The 21482-nt window shown below is 25.4% G+C and overlaps 1 protein-coding gene across 4 annotated transcripts in view; it reads left to right on the top strand.

The window, feature by feature from the left end:
- Positions 1-21482, top strand: part of LOC112602859 (fat-like cadherin-related tumor suppressor homolog) — a 136690-nt gene that overhangs the window by 51808 nt on the left and 63400 nt on the right. For all 4 annotated transcript variants that reach the window (XM_025351197.1, XM_025351199.1, XM_025351198.1 and 1 more), the window contains one exon: positions 11088-14507. In XM_025351197.1, coding sequence (XP_025206982.1) covers positions 11156-14507 — 3352 coding nt within the window. In that variant the 5' untranslated portion in view covers positions 11088-11155. The remainder of the gene's footprint in view (positions 1-11087; positions 14508-21482) is intronic.

The following is a 21482-nucleotide window of genomic DNA, read 5'->3' as shown; positions in this document are numbered from 1 at the left end:
ACTGTTTTATGTTACCTAACTATATTAAATTAATTTGTTGCAATAATAATGTATAGGTTGGTGTGTTTACCAAAATTGTCAACTGTTTTTGTCAAATTAGGTATATCATTTTTATATTACATGTAATCGAGTCAAAAATATAAAGCCATAAATATTATGGAATTTAAAATAATTTTTTGTATTTATATAAAGACTGGCATTTTTCTATTTTTAAGTTGTCGATTTTATTTAAGATTAAACCTCTTTTGTTTTACTCTTGGGAGTATTTTACCATGTATTATTCTATTGTAAAGCGTTTTCAGTACCTATCATGTTTTTTGTACAATTTTAAGCTATTTAAATACTAACTTATTAATTAAATCAAAATTTATTGTTATGCCTCTATAGTTTAACACAGAACTTTAATCTGTTATTTTATATGCAGGATACATCACGAATCTTTGACATACAATGTGATTTTGATGTATAATGTTTTTGTATTACAGATATAGATACTGTACGCATATACTGCATTATGTATATTAAGAATAAAAAATTATTAATTTTTTTTTTAAATATAAAATAGTATTGTATTTTTAGCATTTCAAGCTTTATAATTAACATTCATTAACATTCAAATTTATTTGCATAATTTATAATTTATCACATTAAAAAATAGTACCTTGGTACAATTAGTTTCCATGTAAAATTTAAAAAAGAAAAATTTCTACTTCATTACAAAACACAAAATTATGTAAAAGTAACACATTTTTTTTTTTTTTACAAATTAAATAAAACTTGTAAACATTATATGTTTTCTTCTTATATTATACAACTTTGGTATAGTTAAATTATGTCGAGTATTAAATTTTATAACTTAATTTGTGTCTACAAACAACAATTTGCCTGGATAATTGATACCGTTATAATGGTATTTATTATTAAAAATGTAAACTATTTATCATATTTTCCAAGTTTTGTTACTAAACATCATAAATATACGCTGTTGTTATTTAATTTACTTAAATATTTAAAACTCGGGTGATCAACAGCACTTTCAAATATCTGATTTGTGTCTTAGTCTCTAAAAAAAATGTGTTACACATTTTAATAACAACTATAATAAAGAGTATTTCTCTTTGTTGTCCGTGTAGTATAATCACAAAAGTCATAAGATTTATTATACTATGTTCCACAACACCTTTTTCCGTGTAATTTAATACTCTTAAACAATAGACTATTTAATCGATGCTATTACCATTACAAAATAGGAAAAAAAACTACTCTTGTTAATACATGTGTATATATAAATCTATTGTCACTTCCTTTTTGTGATATGTTTTACAAAAGTTTCGTCTATAACCAGCCTGGAGTAGGTATCTGCATTATTTAGACCCATTCAAAAACTTTTTCATTTGCAGTAATATCTAAACGTAGGTGTAATGGTTTTTTCCTTAAAAGAATAACGTCGCATATACAAAGAATAAAATTCTGATAAGTAAAACCTAGCTTAAACTACAACACTACGTGAAATATCACATAACAGTTTAAATGTAAGAAATGCTTGGAGATATGTTTTTCGCAAGGATTTATGAACTGTTTCGAGTACTGTATGATACGTAATATTTATTGATTTTAAAATATTTGTATTAAATACATACATATATTATTTAGTCCAATGAACTTAAATTCAAATAAATACGTCATTAATCTTTATGTGTACATTATGAAAATATAACATTAAATGAAATGTGTTGATCAAAACTACTTTTATCTTATAAAGTATCGTTTCTATACTTATTGACTGTGATTTTTGAAATCTAAAATTATCTTATTTTAAATAATAATTTACTAATATATTTTTTTAATTTAAATTTTAATAACATTAAACATTTAGATAGAACTATAATATAAATATGCTATTTTATAAAAAAAAAATTATTACTAACGAAAATATATATAAAATAAAGCAAATAAATATTTAAAAATAATTAACATGTTTTTATTTTAACTTAAGTTTGAAGTAAATTACAATAAAATAAAATTAATATAAATATAATACTTATATAAGAATTCATATTAATAAATATGGATCGACGTAAGACTTGCAAGTGATCAGTAATTTTAAAGAAAATATTTTAAGCAGCTATTATGAAAAAGCTAGACATTAATCTACAAATTTAATGAGTAGGTAGGTATTTGATGGATGCGTATAATAACTAAATAAGAATATGGTTAAATATAAACGTTCTAAAAATAGTCTACAATTTAAAATATAGATAGTAAGCTAAATAACCCGTTTAACAAATTTTTTATCAATAATGTATTATTTGTTTAAAGCACTTACTTAACTTATCATATTTTTTAGTTAAAAGAAGTTTGTTAATATTAATGCAAATAAGTTTGAAGTAATTTACTGGATTTGACAAAAAAAACGCAAAATTAGGCTATTTTATATGTCTAAATTTGAAAAACATCATTTGCGTATTTTTTTATTTTAAACCTTTCAATTTCACGGATGATATAATAATATGTATAATATATTATTGTATCATTTATATTATTTATCAATAAGATTCGTTGAAGTAAAGTTCAAATAACTTTAAACCTACATGAAAAAAAAAAATCTATTAGAATTTTTACTATTCCGACACCTATAACAATCTTTACCTTCTGAAAGTGTTCGAGGATTTAAGAATAATAAAATGCATTACCACAAAGGCCCGTAGACTTCCATTAACCCGCTGACTGAATATCAGTTCTCTATAATCGAATGGTGCGAACACACAATGAGGTCTACATTTTCTGTTTCTTTTTTCCACTATTCCCACACTCAACTACACTCCTACCCAACACACCGCGTGAATGGGTCCATTTATGCCTTTTGCATGCGCGTGCCCTACATAGTTGAATATATATATAATATTTTTTTATTCATATCCCAAATATAATACGCAGTTCTTATATCGATAAAAACAATTCTATCTGCCGAGAATCTTAAATAAAATTCATTACGATGTTACTAAAACATATTTAAATATGTTGCAGTTAATACTTTATAAATATCTAGTTAATTTCTTATAAAATATTAACTTTATACATAATCACGTAAAACGCAATAATCACGCAAAAATATCTATAAAGACTACGTTTATATATTTTACCCATTGCTGTATAAAAATGATTTCTTTATTATTTATTGATCCTTTATTATGAATGAAAATCACATTCACTTGGTAGGTATGTGATGTGAGTTTTGTATAATATTATACATTTTATATTTATTGTACTCTGACACTTCGTGTTTAATTCGTCGCGATATCTTTTCAAGACAATAAAATAATTCAAATTATATTTATTAAGTTTTAAAAAAAACATGAAAAGTTTTTCATCATAAAGTTACGTCCGGTTTGTTTCCGAGTTTTTATAAATCACGTTTTTTCTAGATTTTATTCATATAATTAATGTTTTGAAATTTTACTTGTGTACATGATAGATGGATTTAAAATCTTAAGGGTCGCATTCTTTGTCTGTATATCATATATTTAACAAACAAAATTATGTAACACTTCTCTATTACAATTTTGTTGATTTTAAAATTTGAGAAAATTTATATATTATCTTTCATATTAATTACTTTACTCATGATTTCTCATCGAATTCTAATTTAAAACGAATAATACATTTTTTCACTTATAATTAGCTTTAAAATTAATTTTTCAAAAAAAAAAACAATAAGAAATTACGGATAATATATTATCATCTTTAAGTTCACTAATAAATAAATGTAATACTCTTGTAATAACAAAACTATATTGGAGAACGCAGTATCTTAATTTAATATATTTTATGTTACAAAAACAAATTGTAAATTTATATAAATGTGAATATGAAGTGAAACTTGCAGATTCTTTAGTTTTTTTACCTCTTATTCACTTAATTTGATGCCTAATTAACTAATATAATATATTTAAGCCAAAAACAAATCATTGTATTTCCAGAAATATTTCGAATAAAATCTGTGAATGTTCAAGATTTTATACAAAAATTAAGTAAAACTGGTATTAATATATATATATATATATATCGGTTTTTCCTCTATTTTGTTGATAAGGGTTTTTTACACTACTATGAAAATCAAAAATAGTCCTTTTTAAAATACAGCATATATCAAATTTTTAATCTATATGCCACAAAAAAGTTTCTAAGCCATTTTACTACCCTAAAATGCTGTTTATTGAGAGAAATAAAAATAAATTGTACTTTTAAAAACTGATAACTCTATACAGAGTCTAAAATAAAATCAATACATAATGTAAAGCTTATATATTTTTATATCAAAAAATTCAAGTATGAAAAATTTGTATTAGAAACCAATAATCATGTATTGATCTTAATACAAGAAATACAAAACCATAAATTATAATAGATTACAAAACCCAGTTTTAATTAAAATAGAATAGGTATGTATGTAATGGGAACAAAATAATTTTCATTAACTATAAACATATTATACTAAATTTATATTTATTTAACAGAAAACCATACAATTGCAAAGACAACTATAGCTATATTCTTATTGTTGAAATATATCATAATGCCTAATTAAAACTAAATAAAATGTCATTATAATAACTATAAATAAATATGTTATAAATTTATATTATTGGTAAAAAAAGATGGTTAATCATAAAAAAAATAAAGAATTATTTTTCCTAATTCTATAATAAAAGTCATTTAATTTAGAGTGGTTCCGTAAATGAGTAGATAAGTATTTAATAATTCTGAATGCCTACATATAAATTGTGAAAAATAACTATCAATAACAACTGAACCCCCTGATAAATAATTTATAAATTTTACTGTTATTATAGTTTTCAGAAAAAAAAATGTTTAATTTTAATTTTTAATAATATTAATTGTATAAATTACAAAAGTTAAAAAATTTAAATTTCAAGTGTACATAGTTAACTTTATTTTAATTTGAATAAAATGTTAAAATAGTATAAATTTAACAAATAGAAATTTGAATATCCTATCATAAAGTGATAGAAAGTTACAGATTCCTATTAACTTTTGTTATGATCCTGCCTAATCCCCTTAATTTTTCTTTATCTTTATGTATTATGCTATCGATTTGTATCGTAGATGATTTAGCCAATCACTGTCTACTGTGCATCGATTTTCCAACTAAATTTTTTATATTGGTATCAATGAATCACTATACGGTTGACGTCAACGAATTTTATATATAAACTAATACAAACCAAGTATAAATTATTTTATCAAGATTTTCATAAAATTAGTTAGTAAAAGTTAAAATTAATATCTAGTAATCGTAGAGTAAGATAAGTAAATTTCAATAGGTATAATAAATAATCAATAAAAACTTCACCAAATAAATGAAATATTATTTTAAACGTTTGTCTGCGTATACGAGTCGTTACAAAATAATTTAGAATTCACCATTAATAACTTATGATCTCGTTGATGGATATAGAAATTTTTCTCATTCATTATTTTAAATATCATAGGAATAAATAAATATTTACCTTTGAAGTGAAGAATTTATTTTTATTTTACAGAAGAATTACGTTTAATTTATTTCATTTCTTCCTAAAAACTATTAGAGTAATGTCGGTGTAGATAAATCTTATGATTAATATCAAACAAAATTCTTTTATATGCATCACTAAATACATTTTTGTATTATCACATTATGTAACTTAAAAGTAACAACATTATATTAGTATAATATTATTATTAATACTAATAACTAATGGTATAAAAGGAATATGTTAATTTAGTTTCTAACTTATTATTATTATTATTTTAGATGTATCATAAAAAAAAGTATAAACCTGAAACCTAAATAAGTTAATTTTAAAATTTTTTTTAACAATACTTAAAATAACTGTTGATTAACTGCACTCACAAACTTAAAAAATCTAAATTACAACTTTTTATTTTTTTCATATTAAGCTATAATTCATAAAATTCTTCAAGTTTCTTTTTTAATTTCATGTATTTTTTCACTTAATCATTAAGTTTTTATTTTTAAAACTTTTTTGAATTTCAAGAGTATTGAAGTAATGGTAATAAAATAAGTTAACAAACTTAATATACCAAAAATGTTCCTTATATTTAGTTTTAACTTAAAATGTATGCTTAATCACTACTGTTTCTTTATTGACCAAGTAAATAACTTATTACCCATGTATTTAAACTTACTATAAAAATAATATTATTGCTGACTATGATATCAATAAATAAATATTTATTTATGCTCTTATATTATGATTTGATTGACGTTTTAAAATTAATTTTTCGTTTATTTGTATATGTATTATATAGTTTTTAATGGTTTAATACATTTTTTATTTAATTTAAAAAAAAAATAATAATAAATAATTACAGTTTTATTAAACCTTAAAATATTTTCCCATGTTTTACTTTAAGTAATCTGTATTCTGTATGTATTTTGTGATATATAGGCGCCTACATACCAATTTGAAATTTGGTTTCGTAAATTAGGTACATTAATATATTATTATTAAGCTTTAGTGTCTTTTAATTATTTTTAATAACAAATAAATGGAATGACAATCATAATACATTGACCTAGACCCTAAATATTCTGGTAGCCCACACATTATGAATTCAATCATAAATTATAGAAATGTAGGCATTAATATGTTATTAGGATTAGAATTTATTAGTATGTATATTTCTTTTGTAAAAAGCAATTGCCGTAGTAATAATGATATAAGTATTTGATATGGACAAAATCATAAAGTTAATAATTCAAACTCATTTTTTACTTAATAAATAATAAATTAATATTGGTATCATCATTTTTTTAATTTTCTATGTTTTTTGTATCATGTATCACAGTATACCTCATCCCTTAATCCCTTACTGCTTCTTTTTCATATGTAATAAAATTAATTAATATTAATATATTAATTCTATCTATTATGTTTTAGTATTTAAATTTTCTTTAAAACAATTAATCAAACAATAATCATCCGCTTATCTTTTTTATCTATAACATTTAATATTGAATCGTATATTGTGATGTTAACAATAAACCATTCAACACATTTTATGATCACAACTATTGCAGGTAAACATTATAATATATTAAAAATTAAAAATCTTGTAAATTAAATTATTTAAAAGCATATGTTTGTGCTAGTTAAACGAATGTCGTAAACGTTGCTCTCAATCATTCGACCCAATATACTTGTGCGCGATTTTATTCGTTTTTCCTGAATGCTTAAAAAAATATATATATTCTCAGGTATGTTCAATCTAGGCTACATTTGCATTAATTTTAGGTTTAAAAAACACAATAATGACAGAACTAAACTTTATGAAATAATTATAATTTACCTATTCGTTTTATTAATGGTCTGATATTGTATTCTAAAATACACATCTATAATATTATGGAAACAAAATAGATAATTATAATTTCTTTAGACGTTATAATAATTAATTGTGAAATTAGTGTATAACAAAACTTAAAACATATTAAAATTAATCAATTCAACTTTTTTTAAATTTAATTTAATTATTAATTAAACAAAGTTTTGTATTTACCTTAATTATAATTATCATCATAGTTTGAAAACTATAACTCAACAAAACATATTTGAATGTAAATATTACTTAAAATCTGGCTACGGTACAAGTTTTCAATATTATTTCAAAAGTTCTTTTATATATAATTTTTTAATTTTTTTTAATTTTATAAATAAGGAAGGTACCTTCTTTTATTTACTATATTCAAAAATGTATATTCAAAAATTAATTTTCCGTTGTTATATTTTATATAGTGTAAATTTTAGTAACTATTATATAATAAATGGTACACGAATAAAAAATATATTCTCTTAAAATTATTCAATCCTTAAAATAATTTAAAATAACACTACCAATTATTACTTCGTGTTATTCGAATTGAAAAATATACATATGAAAGGACTATTCATATCCTGTTTAACGTTTAAACTATCTCTTTTATTTATTGAGCAACTATATTGTTTTTCCACATCATATAATTGATAAATCAAAATTATCAACTATTTGTGAATTGATCTCTAGTTTTTAAAAAATTCGACCACGATTTCCAATCCCGAAGTTTCGAATTTAACAAGTATAATGTATAATACTGACACAATTATTAACAACGGAACAATGCAGTGGCGTGTACAATAAAACCAATATATAAAGCTTAAAGCTGATTAACGGTGGAGAAGCTATACTGTGAGTTAAAGTGTGTGAGAATCGTTTTACAATTGATCCAAAAGTGTTGTTCATTTAGTTACCAAGTTTTGGACGTGACTTATTTATTATTATATTATCCGAAAGTAATTTCGAATAACACTTCCATAAAATCTTTGTCAATTGGCTTAAATTATTTATATAATTATTGTTGTTTTAAATTTTAATTATTATTCATTTTTAAAAATAACTTGCAGATTATCTTTATTTTTTATTTAACGTATAAATAGATATAATTTTCTAATAATTTCTTTTAAAATCATTGATACATAAAATAAGTATATTTATCAATTGCTACACTGAAATTTTCAATTTAAAACATCGAAAAAGAAATTTAAAAGACGCATTTTAAAAACTACATGTAGATATTCAAGAAAACGCAAGTAAAATTACTTTTAAGTTATACTTGGTGAATAAATGTTAAAATAATCTACTAATTATATTATAAAACAAACTAAACATTATATTATACTAATATTAATACGGGTTATAATGAAGTTTAATTTTTATTTTATGAAATTAAAAATATTTTTATGAAATATTATAACATAGTTTATATTTTGATATTATTAAAATCTTTAAATAATTCATATACCTACATCTTATAACTTAAACTTTGATTATTATAATACATTTTACAGGGATTTGGTTAGATATAGTCTAAACTTAAGCGTGCGTTCAATCTCCTTGATCAAATTATTTAAAGCAGATAGTTTCTATTCGATTAATATAACATCGTGATTCAGAACATTTACTGCTGTTCTCTATCCTGAAATCTAATAATTGCAATTCGGCTACCTCCATATAATATAATACACATAAAATATTATATAAAGTCAGTATTAGATAAGTTCACAAATATGATTTAAGTTTTTAATAATGAACAATAATTGAAAATGTATAATTTAATTAAATTATTTTTCACTTTACAGCTATGGTATTGTCTTTAGAACTATAATTATTTTTATTAAAAATAATATTTACGGTGGAATTTATTAAAATTCAATCATTATTCACAATTAAAAAATTCTTTTATTAGTGCTTTGATTAGTATGTTTTAGACTTAAGTGTTATACCGCTCCAAAAAACAAATACCGATAATGACTAAGTGAGGTACGTAAAAACTTCGCTATTCTCCAGTGTTTAGATAGATTGGCTGGCAGAGTGGTAGAGAAATATGAAAAGCGCAAGTTTCTCTCTTTCGACCGGTACTCAGTGTAGCTAGGGGCCCATTCCCAGTATAATGATATATTATTATGACCGGATAGTACGGTTGTGATGAGGTTGAAAGAAGGAAACAAGTCACATAAATTATAATAATATAATATAAAAACGTGCGAGAAGAAACATGGAAACGTATATTTTTTCATCCATTAACAGTTTTAAGCAAAAACTGTTACAAAGTGGAAAAGTTCAACACAAAACACTTTTAAGATTATTATTTGATTAATTAAAAAAAAAAAAAATTAAGTTTAAAAAGTGATAATCAAATTGTTACTAGTATTTTGTTTATTCAATTTTTAATTCATAATTTCTTGATTTTAATTTGAAAATAAATTGTATATGGAGAAAAAATATTAGATAGATTTTTTATTTTAACATTTATTTATCTAAATACATTTCTAAGTAGTATTTTTTTTTTTTTAGGATAGCGTCCTATATTTGATTTATTTTGTTAAATATTTTCTGTTGAAAAAGTCGAAAAATTGAACAGTATTGTCATAACCTCTCAATACTATAGGAAGTCAAAATAATACATTTATTGACTATAGACTTCATTCAATATATAATTAATTTTTCTTTGGATTAAATTTATTAATTGTTACATATAGGTGTAAAATTTATTGTATTAGATAAACCTTCACATACAATGCCCTTTGCATATAAACGTAATGGATGTTCTTTAAAGTTTCCTTAATATATCGTGTTTTATATGAGTATCTAAAAATATATAATACGAAAACATTGAAAACTCTCTTGAATTTGAGTTTTGTTTTAATATAGTATACATATCATTTGTATAAGTCTTGATGACGAGGTCCTGAATGAAACTAGAAATTATATTTAAAATTCCAATCTGTTCTTTAAAACACAATGCATCATTCTAAACGCGCAGAAGAAACGTTTATTATTCAAGTACCCGGATAGAACAATTGGTAGATAATTGTAAACAGTGTTACTTTTGCGGACTCAATGCGCTTGCAACCCCATTTTATAAAAATACAATTTCTTAGCCTCTTTACACCACTAAAAGAAAAAAATACTTTTTGGACTCGTAAATTAACTTTTGTGATTGTTAACATTTTTAAATGTATTCATTACTGGTTAAATATAGAAATGTATATATTAAAATAACCTTTTTCAAAAAAATTTCCTTCAGAAAAATTTTAATTTATTTTTCCTAATATTATCTTATTAGTAAAATTAATATAAATAGTAGATTTTAAAATAAATTTTTGAACTCATGTATGACTGTCTTTATTTTTTCCCCGATGAAATACCTATTCAAGTAACAATGTACATTATTTGCCATCTTGACGTTTTCCGTAGTTTTTATTGTTCTTTGGCTTTGTCCCAGTATAATAGGGTCAACACAATTCGTTATTGCTTTTCCGGAAATTGTATCTCTTCCCGTAGACATCTCAAACTTTTAATTTATTTATAGTTAATTAATATTTTGATGTTATGGTTTATAAAACAAAATTAATCATCTGTAGTTAAAAATTATTATTTATTTAATTCTTGTGATATAAATATTTTGTTTCATATTTTTATATTCGTGTTTTAGAATATTATTCTAATATAAATAATTTTTTCAGGAAAATTTGCAGAATGTCAAAACAAGTCAAGCTGACAAGATGACAAGAATGCTCCGCGAGTAACTACCATGGAAATAGGCTTCAAAGCACTGTTCATTAAGCCTCTGATATTAGTTGTATTATTTCTGATATCAAGCTGTTTCTCCACTTTAAAAAATGGAAATTTGGCTGAATTACGTTTTACTAGAGAGCATTACAATGCAACGATTCCAGAAAATGCACTTATCAAAACGTATGTTCGAACGGAAGAAAAAATGGGCATATATTGTTCAGATGACGACGTTATCATACGTTATAAAATAGGATCCCAGCAAAAGATCAAATTCTTCAAGGCTGAAGAAAAAAAGATCGGAAATTTTTGGTTCCTTTTAGTTCGAACAAAGACTGATTACGATGTTCTAAACAGAGAACGGCAAGATGAATATGTATTAGAAGTCAAAGCTACAGTTACAACTTCTACTGATAAGTCAAAAGATAAAAAAAAAAATAGTGTTTCGTTAGAACTCCATGCTACTTTAGTTGTGTCAGTTCTTGATACCAATGACTTAAGCCCTTTATTCTATCCGGTTGTATATGAAGAAACTATACCAGAAGATACGCCACTCCATTCTAGTGTTCTAAAAGTTTCAGCTGAAGATGCTGACATTGGAATGAATGGTGAAATATACTATAGTTTTAAGGAAAAAACCAATCAGTTTGCTATGCATCCAAGAACTGGTGTTATAACTATTACTAGATCGTTAAAATTTGAAGATAGAAGATCGTACGATTTTATCGTTGAAGCTCGGGATCGTGGCATTCGAGGGCGTTCAAAACCAAGTACTGCAAAAGTAAAATTCAATATTCAACAAGTTAATTTATTTTATCCCGATATTTATGTTCAAAATTTACCACACGTAGTCGAGGAATCCAATTGTGACATTTATGCTATCGTCAAAGTCACAGATAGAGATTCAGGTGTAAATGGTATTATACGAAGCTTAGAAATTGTTGACGGTGATCCTGACGGCCATTTTAGAATTAAAGAAACCGGACATAGTGGTGAATATAATATTGTCGTCCTCAATATGTTAGATAGAGAAACGTCTCCAAAGGGATATGATTTAACTCTTAGAGCAGTTGATTCTGGAACGCCTGAAAAAGATACTTATAAATCGATTCATATAAAACTCGCTGACGTTAATGATAATGCTCCAGTATTTGAACGTGAATTATATGAAGTAAATATTGCTGAAACCGCGCCAGTTAATTCGCCCGTCATCAAACTAAAAGTAAGTGATAAAGACGAAGGTAAAAATGCGCAGGTGTCATTAGAAATCGTGGGTGGTAATGAAGGTGGTGAATTTCGAATAAATAAACGAACGGGTATGCTTTATACAACTATAGTTTTGGATGCTGAACTTAAATCTTCTTATACTCTTACAGTCAGTGCGATAGATCAAGGAAACGCTGGAAGTAGAAAACAATCTGCTGCCAAAGTCAAAATATTTGTTGTTGATGCTAACGACAATGATCCCCTGTTTGAAAAATATTTTATGGAAGTATCTATCAACGAAAATGAACCTGCCGGCTCATCTGTTGTCAAAATAAGTGCACGTGATAAAGATTCAGGCGAAAATGGTTATATATCCTATAGTATTGCCAATTTAAAACCAGTGCCTTTCGATATTGATCATTTCACTGGCCTCATCAAAACAACTCATCTTTTAGACTATGAAACTATGCGAAGGGAATATGTACTTCATATCAGAGCATCGGATTGGGGATATCCATACAGGAGACAAACTGAAATGAAGTTAGTGATTAAAGTGAAAGATGTAAATGATAACAGACCTCAGTTTGAAAAAATTGATTGTAAAATACAAGTTCCTAGATTTACTGCTATAGGTAAAGAAATTATGACTATGTCTGCTGTAGATTTTGACGATGGTAATTTCATAAGCTATCGGGTTGAATCAGGAAATGAAGATAATTGTTTTTCCATCGATTCTTCATCGGGTGTACTTTCAGTAACTTGTGACCTGTCTGACATAGGTATGGAAGAACGTAATGTTAAAATCACTGCCACTGATGGTTCGCATTATTCAGACTTAACAAGCTTACATATAACATTAGTGAACGCGAAAAAAACACAAGCTGCTGATGATTCAATCAATATCGAGTGTCGAGAAACTGGAGTACTTCGGAGATTGAACGAAGCCATCGAAACCGCAAAAAAGAACAATATTGGTGAAGATGATGATTTTGCCATGATGCCAAGTAGGTATGGAGATAATTTACATAAGCCTGAGTTAGTGAATTTTCCTAATGCTGTACAAGTCAATGAGTCTGTGCCATTAGGATATACAATATTAGCTATTCGTGCCAGAGATAGAGATTTAGGTTACAACGGAAAATTAGTTTACGGTGTCTCTGATGGTGACGATGATTCACTGTTCAGAATCGACCCAGAAACTGGTGATTTAAATGTAGTTGGATATCTAGATCGAGAAACAAGAGATGAATATGTATTAAACATTACGGTATCTGATCTCGGCAAACACCAACATACTACATGGAAATTATTGAAAATTGTAATTCTAGACGTCAACGATAATGCACCTAAAGTCGATAAAAGAATTTCTAGTTTTCGGGTTAGTGAAAACGCTCGAAATGGGACAGTAATATTCAAAATAAATGCTCAAGACCCTGACCAAGGAGAAAACGGTAGAATAGTTTATATATTAACCACGGATACAACTCATTTTTCGGTTGACAAAACGTCAGGCAATCTATACGTATCTGGTCACTTGGATCGAGAACATCAAGAATTATACGAACTCAAAGTAACTGTCTCAGATTGTGCTCCTGAACCATGGACTTTACACACAGAAGCTTTGATACGCATTATTGTTGACGACGTAAATGACAACGCTCCAGAATTTCTTGTACAAAATTATACTGTCAAGGCTTTGGAAGATTTGCCAATTGGTAGCGTTGTTGCAATTGTGACTGCAGTTGATCCAGATCTCGGTACTGGCGGAATAGTATCGTATTCGCTAGAATCGGAATCTTCATCGGAAATGGATGACAAAATGTTCGAAATCGATTCCTTTTCCGGAACTGTCCGAACAACGAGTGAATTAGATTTTGAACAGAGACAGATACATACACTAATCGTGAAAGCAGTAGATGGTGGTATGCCTGAATTATCCTCAAAAACTTGGTTAACAATAGAAATTGTGGATGTTAACGAAAACATGTTCGCTCCTGAGTTTAGCAGTTTTTATGCAACTGCATTTATTGACGAAAATGAACCACCTGGAACACTAGTCACCACAGTAAGTGCAACGGATGCAGATCCTCCCGGAGACGTGTCAAGAGTTGGTTATTCAATTGTTGATGGTGATGGTCTTGGTTACTTCTCAATCGACAATGAAGGTATTTATACATGTTTTTATTAGATATATTTATAAAACGGCTACTATATAGTTACCACGGTATTATATTATTCTAATCATAAAATTCCATAGATTTTATAATAAGACTAAATATGTTGTTAAAAGTAATATTTAATCACGGTAAATAAATATTTTTTAAATGTATTCTGTACTAAAGGCTCATTGCACTATTTTATGTAGGTGGTGCTGATTTCAGCACTCTATTTAGAGAAAGTGAAAAGTGATATTTGTAAATTTTTAAATTGTAATATTTTATATAGGTACTACTTAAGTTATATCTTGCATGAAAATAGAAAATATCGTACAAAAATGTAAACGTACCTACTAACACACATTCTTGGCTTAAAGTTTAAATATTCATAGGTCAAGTCATTTTATTATTACAATTTATATATCTAGGTTGGTCTAGTACGGACCAAAGCTTACTATTATTTTTATTTAATAAATCTTTAGATAAAATAAATTATTTTTAACATTGGTTAAATTAATGCAATACTTGAAATACGATTTTAATTAAACCATTATCTTAGTTCAAAAATGTATAAAACTATAGTTTATGAAATGCGATTTAAAATTCAACAAATATTTACAAATAATATTTATCTACGCCTTTTGTTGGGCTTTTAACCTTGTATGTTTAGTAATGGAAAGTGATCATTAGAACAATTAAATTTTCTACTAACTTATGCAATTGTGTATTTGAAATTAATTTTCACTCATTGCTGGTTTTAATGGGTTTACTGTGAATAGAATAATATTGTGCGATAAATGTAAACCGTGTATACAATGCTTATAACTGATATGAATTACTCAAACGATTTACGAGTTCATCGAATCTTCAAATCGGATGTTTGCAACGCCATCATATATTATTTTATCAACAAGTGTATGACATGATTCTATCATATGCATAATCTGTTTCTATTTAATACAATTTATCGAATCATTTTATTTTGATCCAAACTATTTATTTACATTCGCTTTAAATCTCTAATAATATTTCAAAATCACAACTACCATGCATTTTTTAAAGGTAAATTAATGTCAATGAATAATGATATATCATAACAAACATGTTACATGCTATATAACGGCAAGACATGAAATATTTTTTTATTTCTAAACTATTCATGAGCAAATTAAATTATGTTGTATATATTTTGATAATGAACTATAACTTAGTTTAACCAGTTTATGCATACTAAGCATATTTTAAGAATATATACTTTCGATATCTAAATGAACTGCCACTAAAAACCACGATCACTTCGTCGATAATAGGATGTGCGCGTCTTCAAAAGTAAATAATGGTCTGGTCTGGTCTAAAAGCTAAACTCGTAAGAAATTTAACCAGCTGTGTACAAAAGTTTTTGTAGACTACCGTGTTTCTTATTTAACCGAAGCAATAGCTTTTTTCATTAGCTGGGATTAATACCCGACAAGACCTCTTGGGACGCATATTTCATTTGCTAAAGATATCGCTAAAAGTTTTCATTTTTCATTGCGTAGTATTTCTACACAAAATTGATATAAGCCAACTAAAATAAAAGAATAAAGCTCTTTGTGACGTTTTTTTTAACGCTGTAAATTTAGATTTTTGGTTGTGAGTAATTGGTGCAAAATAATTCACCAGACTTGATATGTTTAAAACTTTTAAAAATTTGATTTCATGTACATTAAAAAAAAAATAATAATAAAATTCAAAAATAAATTGTGCTAAAGGAATATGGTAGCTTCTTTTGTTATTATTATTTAACATTATTTAGTACCTATCAAAGTGAAAATAGATTTTTAATTTTTGATAAAATGCATTAAAAGTATTTTACATACTTATTTATATTTATAATTTATAAACTACAATAACAAATAATTTAAATAATTATTTGTAATATCAATAATAGCATTTAAAATATTTATAAAAGATATACATTTCTAAATTAGAAAACAATTTAAAATATCACTTCAAAAATAGTATGCTTGTATTGAATTTCAATAAGTTTATAGTAATATATTTGTAGAAATAAATACCGTTAAATAATCTATTATAATTACTTTTTGAATAAAATGTTTAATTATTTGAATTATCCATGAAAATTATTTCCACAGATATTTAATCTAATGCATTGTCATATTAATTACTTAATACACATTCAATTAAAAAAAATAAATAAATTAACAGCTACCTGACCACAATTATCGGGTTTTTTTTCAACTTGGCTTAATAATTATGTCTAAATGAGAACACACAAAATACTACACCTCTACTCTTAATACGCCATACCTATCACAGTTGGCGCCATTCCGCAAAAGAAAATGGAGAAAAAACAGTTATCTATTCTCTCTTACTTTTTTTTCTGCCGTTTCCTTTTATGTCATACAAATGATTCAGGCTGCGTATTTTACCTTCCGAGAAGTAATGGCTTGGCATTTTGCCAACTTTCATGTTCTCTCTACACTTGATTGCTTATCAACGTAATACCTCTTAACTTTGCCACCCTGCATTCGAACGATATTTTCATGACCATACCTCCAATGACACCTATGTAAGTCCATCGTATTTTTGGAGATTTAAACGTAATCGAGTGGAATAGGGTTTTTGCTCTACCGTCGTCGACATCGCCAAAAAATGAGAATTGATTGCAATTACTTGTATAATATTTTATTATTTAAGACTGTAGGCTATTTGAAGACAATTATGATTCAAGTAAATACTGTTAAACGTTAATAACTATACCTATTAGATTATATCGATTAAATAATTATTATTTTTTACGCATTTATAAACTCTTTAAGTTATGGATTACTTTTATAGAAACTTGAAAGTTAATATTTTTCTTCAAAGACCTCAACCATGATTAAATCGATCTAGCAAACAATTATCAATAATACTTTATTAAGACAAGTGAGAAAGAACAATCGCGGAGTTTTGATTAAAATTTGAATTTTAGTAGTAATAGAAATTGTGGCTATTTCTAATAGATCCTTAAGATTACTGTTAATTGCAGAGAATGCTGATTAAAATATTAAAATATCTGTACAGACTTAAAATAAAATATTCAACCCATTTTTTTTTTTTTTTTGCTTTTGTGAAATTATGTCATATAGTTATACAATTTATTTATTATAATACTTATTTGCCTATTCATTGTAATCATCGTTTAATTTTAAACATTTTCATAAAAACGTATTAGCGTATATTCTAAGATAAAATATGTATTTAAATAAAATATGTTAAACGTTTATTTTATTATGAAAGGTTTTCGTAATTAACTAAAATATTAATATTACTTCTTACTAATCTTGTTTTCATTACGTGTTTTTAAGTATTACGATTTAATACGTTTCTTAAATTTGTTTAGTAGCTAATAAGTATATAATATATATCCGTCAAATTATATTTGTTTAAGAGTATGAAAAAAATGTTTTGCATTTTATATAAACAAGAAATTACACGAACGACTAATTCTCATTCCAAGCACAATGTTATTTTAAGTGTAATTTAACCAAAATCATTTATCTGTATTCTTCGCGCCTATGTGTATAATTTATTCGAAAACTGATTTAATATACTAAAATAATAATAATTTCCCATGAAAAAAAGTATTAATAATTGCTATTGAAATAAAATGCAATTATTAAGTTAATTGTTTATGCATGTTTCTTTTTAAAAATTATCAACTCATTTGCTTGCTATGTATTGTATGGTACCTATCAGAAATCAGTAGCTTAATTATTTTATATGATATTTAACTCTTTAATTTTGCATACATTATTTATTAACAATTAGTTTTTCATATTTTTTTATTTATTTATTTATTATTTTTTTTTTTTTTTTTATCATAATTTATAATTTAAATTTTGGATATATTTTATAATATTAATTTCTTAAATAATTTAATTTTTATTGATTTCATAAAATTTATTGGAATAATCTATTTGTATTTTCCCACAATATTATTAAATTTTAAAATATCAACTTATGCTTCTCGTTTAGAATATTTTTCGTAAACATCCTTGTACCATTTGTTGCTCACTTCAAAAGGCTTAATGTGAAAAATAATCGTTGAGGTCTTTGTTTTTTTTTTTTTTTTTTTTTTTTTTAACAATTTTTCAGAAAAAAAAAGATCCCATTAGCGATATTCTTTCCATTGAATTGTTTGCCGGTCGACAGGTGAGGGCACCTTTTCCAATGATTAATGGCCCATTTTACCGAGTGTCATTTAAATTTTAGCCAAAAGCGCCCTTCAAAATATAATATACAAAAAACCATACAATATCCTGTTTTGTGTTCTATTTCGCATCCTATTTTTAAAATTCCTTTTATATTATACTCAGATGTCGATCAACCTATCGTTTGTCTATTTTTTAGTAGCTCGAAAGTCTTGTTCAATAGCTTATCTATCGCCTCATCATAATCATACAAGTCTTACAAATAATTGTACATACTTGTCATACGAATACAACCGTCCTCTTGTCGATAATACTATACTATTGTATCTACACGTGTACAGTTTTATTTATTTATTATCTACTTTTAAACATAAATTTAAATCAATAGAAATTATTTACATATCAATCTCTACAATTTAATCGGTTAATTTCGATATTTTTTTTATTTTTTTTTTAATATTTGATAAAAACACAAAATGAGCTACTTTTACTTGCACTTTGTTAAAATATAAATATAACTTTTTAAATTTATAATTAGCTGTATTTTTGTTATATAAAAATTCTTTCATAGTTATTTATCGAAAGCCTATGTTATATGAACTTAGTTTATATAAGTAGTAGTATATTCTGAAATATTGATTCGAGCAATGTGAATATAAGTTTCTATATACTATCTATTTAAACATAGATGCGTGAACGAAGTGTAAATTTATGGAAAACAATTAAGAAGAGAAAATCGATGAATTGAGGATGTACGAGAATAATGAAGTAGTCTCTAGACTGACAAGCCATAGAAAAGAAGAGTACAGGTACTGAAAAATGACCCGCTAAAAGATTAAAGGTGTGCTTTACTATACCCGAACTTTTCTTGGCTCTCATTTATATGACTCCGTTGAAATTGATAAAAAAATTCATCAATTGGACCTACATTATTAGTAGTGAAAATACTTCTCAGATAATTTCCTATATTTGTCATTCCATCATAGAACTATTGTTGCGATCCAAGTTTCGAAATCTATAGCTTATAGTACTCACTGTATACTTAATAAACTAAAGTCCTTAAAATTTAATAGCAAATATTTTCTTAGTATAAGAAAAATCTTATATAAAATTTTTTAATACATTTCGACTAGTCGATAAATACTAAAACATTATTTATTTAACTATAGTGAGTATTTTTTATACTATTGTATTTTTTATTGGTACATTCAAATTAATTACTTAAGTAAATTTATACTTAAATTAATTACATATAACAATCAAATCTAAAACGAATGTACATGTTTACTTTTTAAATAAACATACATTTTTTATTTATTTTAGGTAAACATAGCAAATAATTGTTATATTTACGTATACTATATACGATCTATGCTTATATGATCAAATTGACTTTACTTTATTATTTCATCATGTTTCTATGTGTATTTAATTTATAGAAATTTTTTTTTTAAATATGTTCTCACCATTCCATTGTGCTGTAATGAATATTTCAATTATTGTTGTTTACCTACCTGAAATAATAAACACAAGTTCTTCACTCGACCAATTATTAATATTGTTTTTCACGAATTCATTTTGTCTTAGGATTTTCTGATTCCAAAACGACTTTTAAACAGAAAAAATCAAAATTAATAGCAATGTTTATTTTACTCAAATATAATAACATAACTCGTTAACAATTATAATTAACACCTTATATTATAATAACATGCTAGTCAATTTAATAAATAAATAAACATATACATTTAATACTACGTTTTATATTATAGTATGTACCAAAGTGAGTTTTCAGTTAGCAATAGCTTATTAAATTATATATGTACAGTTAAAATTTCAACAAATTAAGTATAATGTGTAAACATATTTAAATTTATCTTTATTTTTAAGGTATTACATATTACAAAATTTCATTGAAATATCGATGCCAAAACGTACATTTTGAATTATTTGAAATGGACATTTTGGTTTTCTTTGACAGCCATATTTGACAATGTGATTTATTCGACGCTGTTAAAACAATTAAATTTAAAAAACGTTGTCGATATACTGCCAAGAAAAAAAGAATCAATTAATCTATAAAAACGATAAGTGTATAATGTATAACCGTATATTATTCGTATATAGGTGACGTCGTAACTAACTTTCCTACACCTACGATGTAAAAAAACTTGTTTTGTTCAAAAAATTGATTCTATAATTAAAACAAAAATATTGGTTTGAAACGCGCGTAATATACCTAAGGTGATTTCATATAACTGTGATTCGGTGTCATCGGGGAGGGGGGGTGCGTTATACGATATCTAGCTGATTTATTTTTCCGAAAACATCCGATTCAGAAAACTATTTTTTTATTATTATTTTTACCTACATTCGACACAAAAGAGCAATACTGATAGATTTTCCATATCGAGGCCATCGCCCCTAGTCGCAATCAAAAATTGAAAAATTCTCGTATAAAAGCTATAATAATACGACACTAATGTACTTCGGTGTGTGCTTAGTTGATAGATGGACAAGATAGTTCAGCCAATGCGTGAAATGGCCATCATTCATTTCGTATTTTGTTGCTATACTCCTGATCCCCCTTTTCCGATGAGCTGATATGGTAAAATTTACCCTACCACACCCCGGCGGATGTAATATTATTACTATCAATTCGAACGCTTAAAATTACCCTTGTGCGTAACAAAGCGACGTTTTTATCTACAATCTGTGTATAAATCACTATTTAAACAACATTTGTTTTCGCAATAGATATTTAATATCGTTTGTTCGTGTAGGG

This window comes from Melanaphis sacchari, unplaced genomic scaffold (assembly GCF_002803265.2).
Source record: "Melanaphis sacchari strain LSU unplaced genomic scaffold, SCAv2.0 Contig91_pilon_pilon, whole genome shotgun sequence".
NCBI lineage: Eukaryota > Metazoa > Arthropoda > Insecta > Hemiptera > Aphididae > Melanaphis > Melanaphis sacchari.
This window is presented reverse-complemented; position numbering and strand designations above follow the sequence as displayed.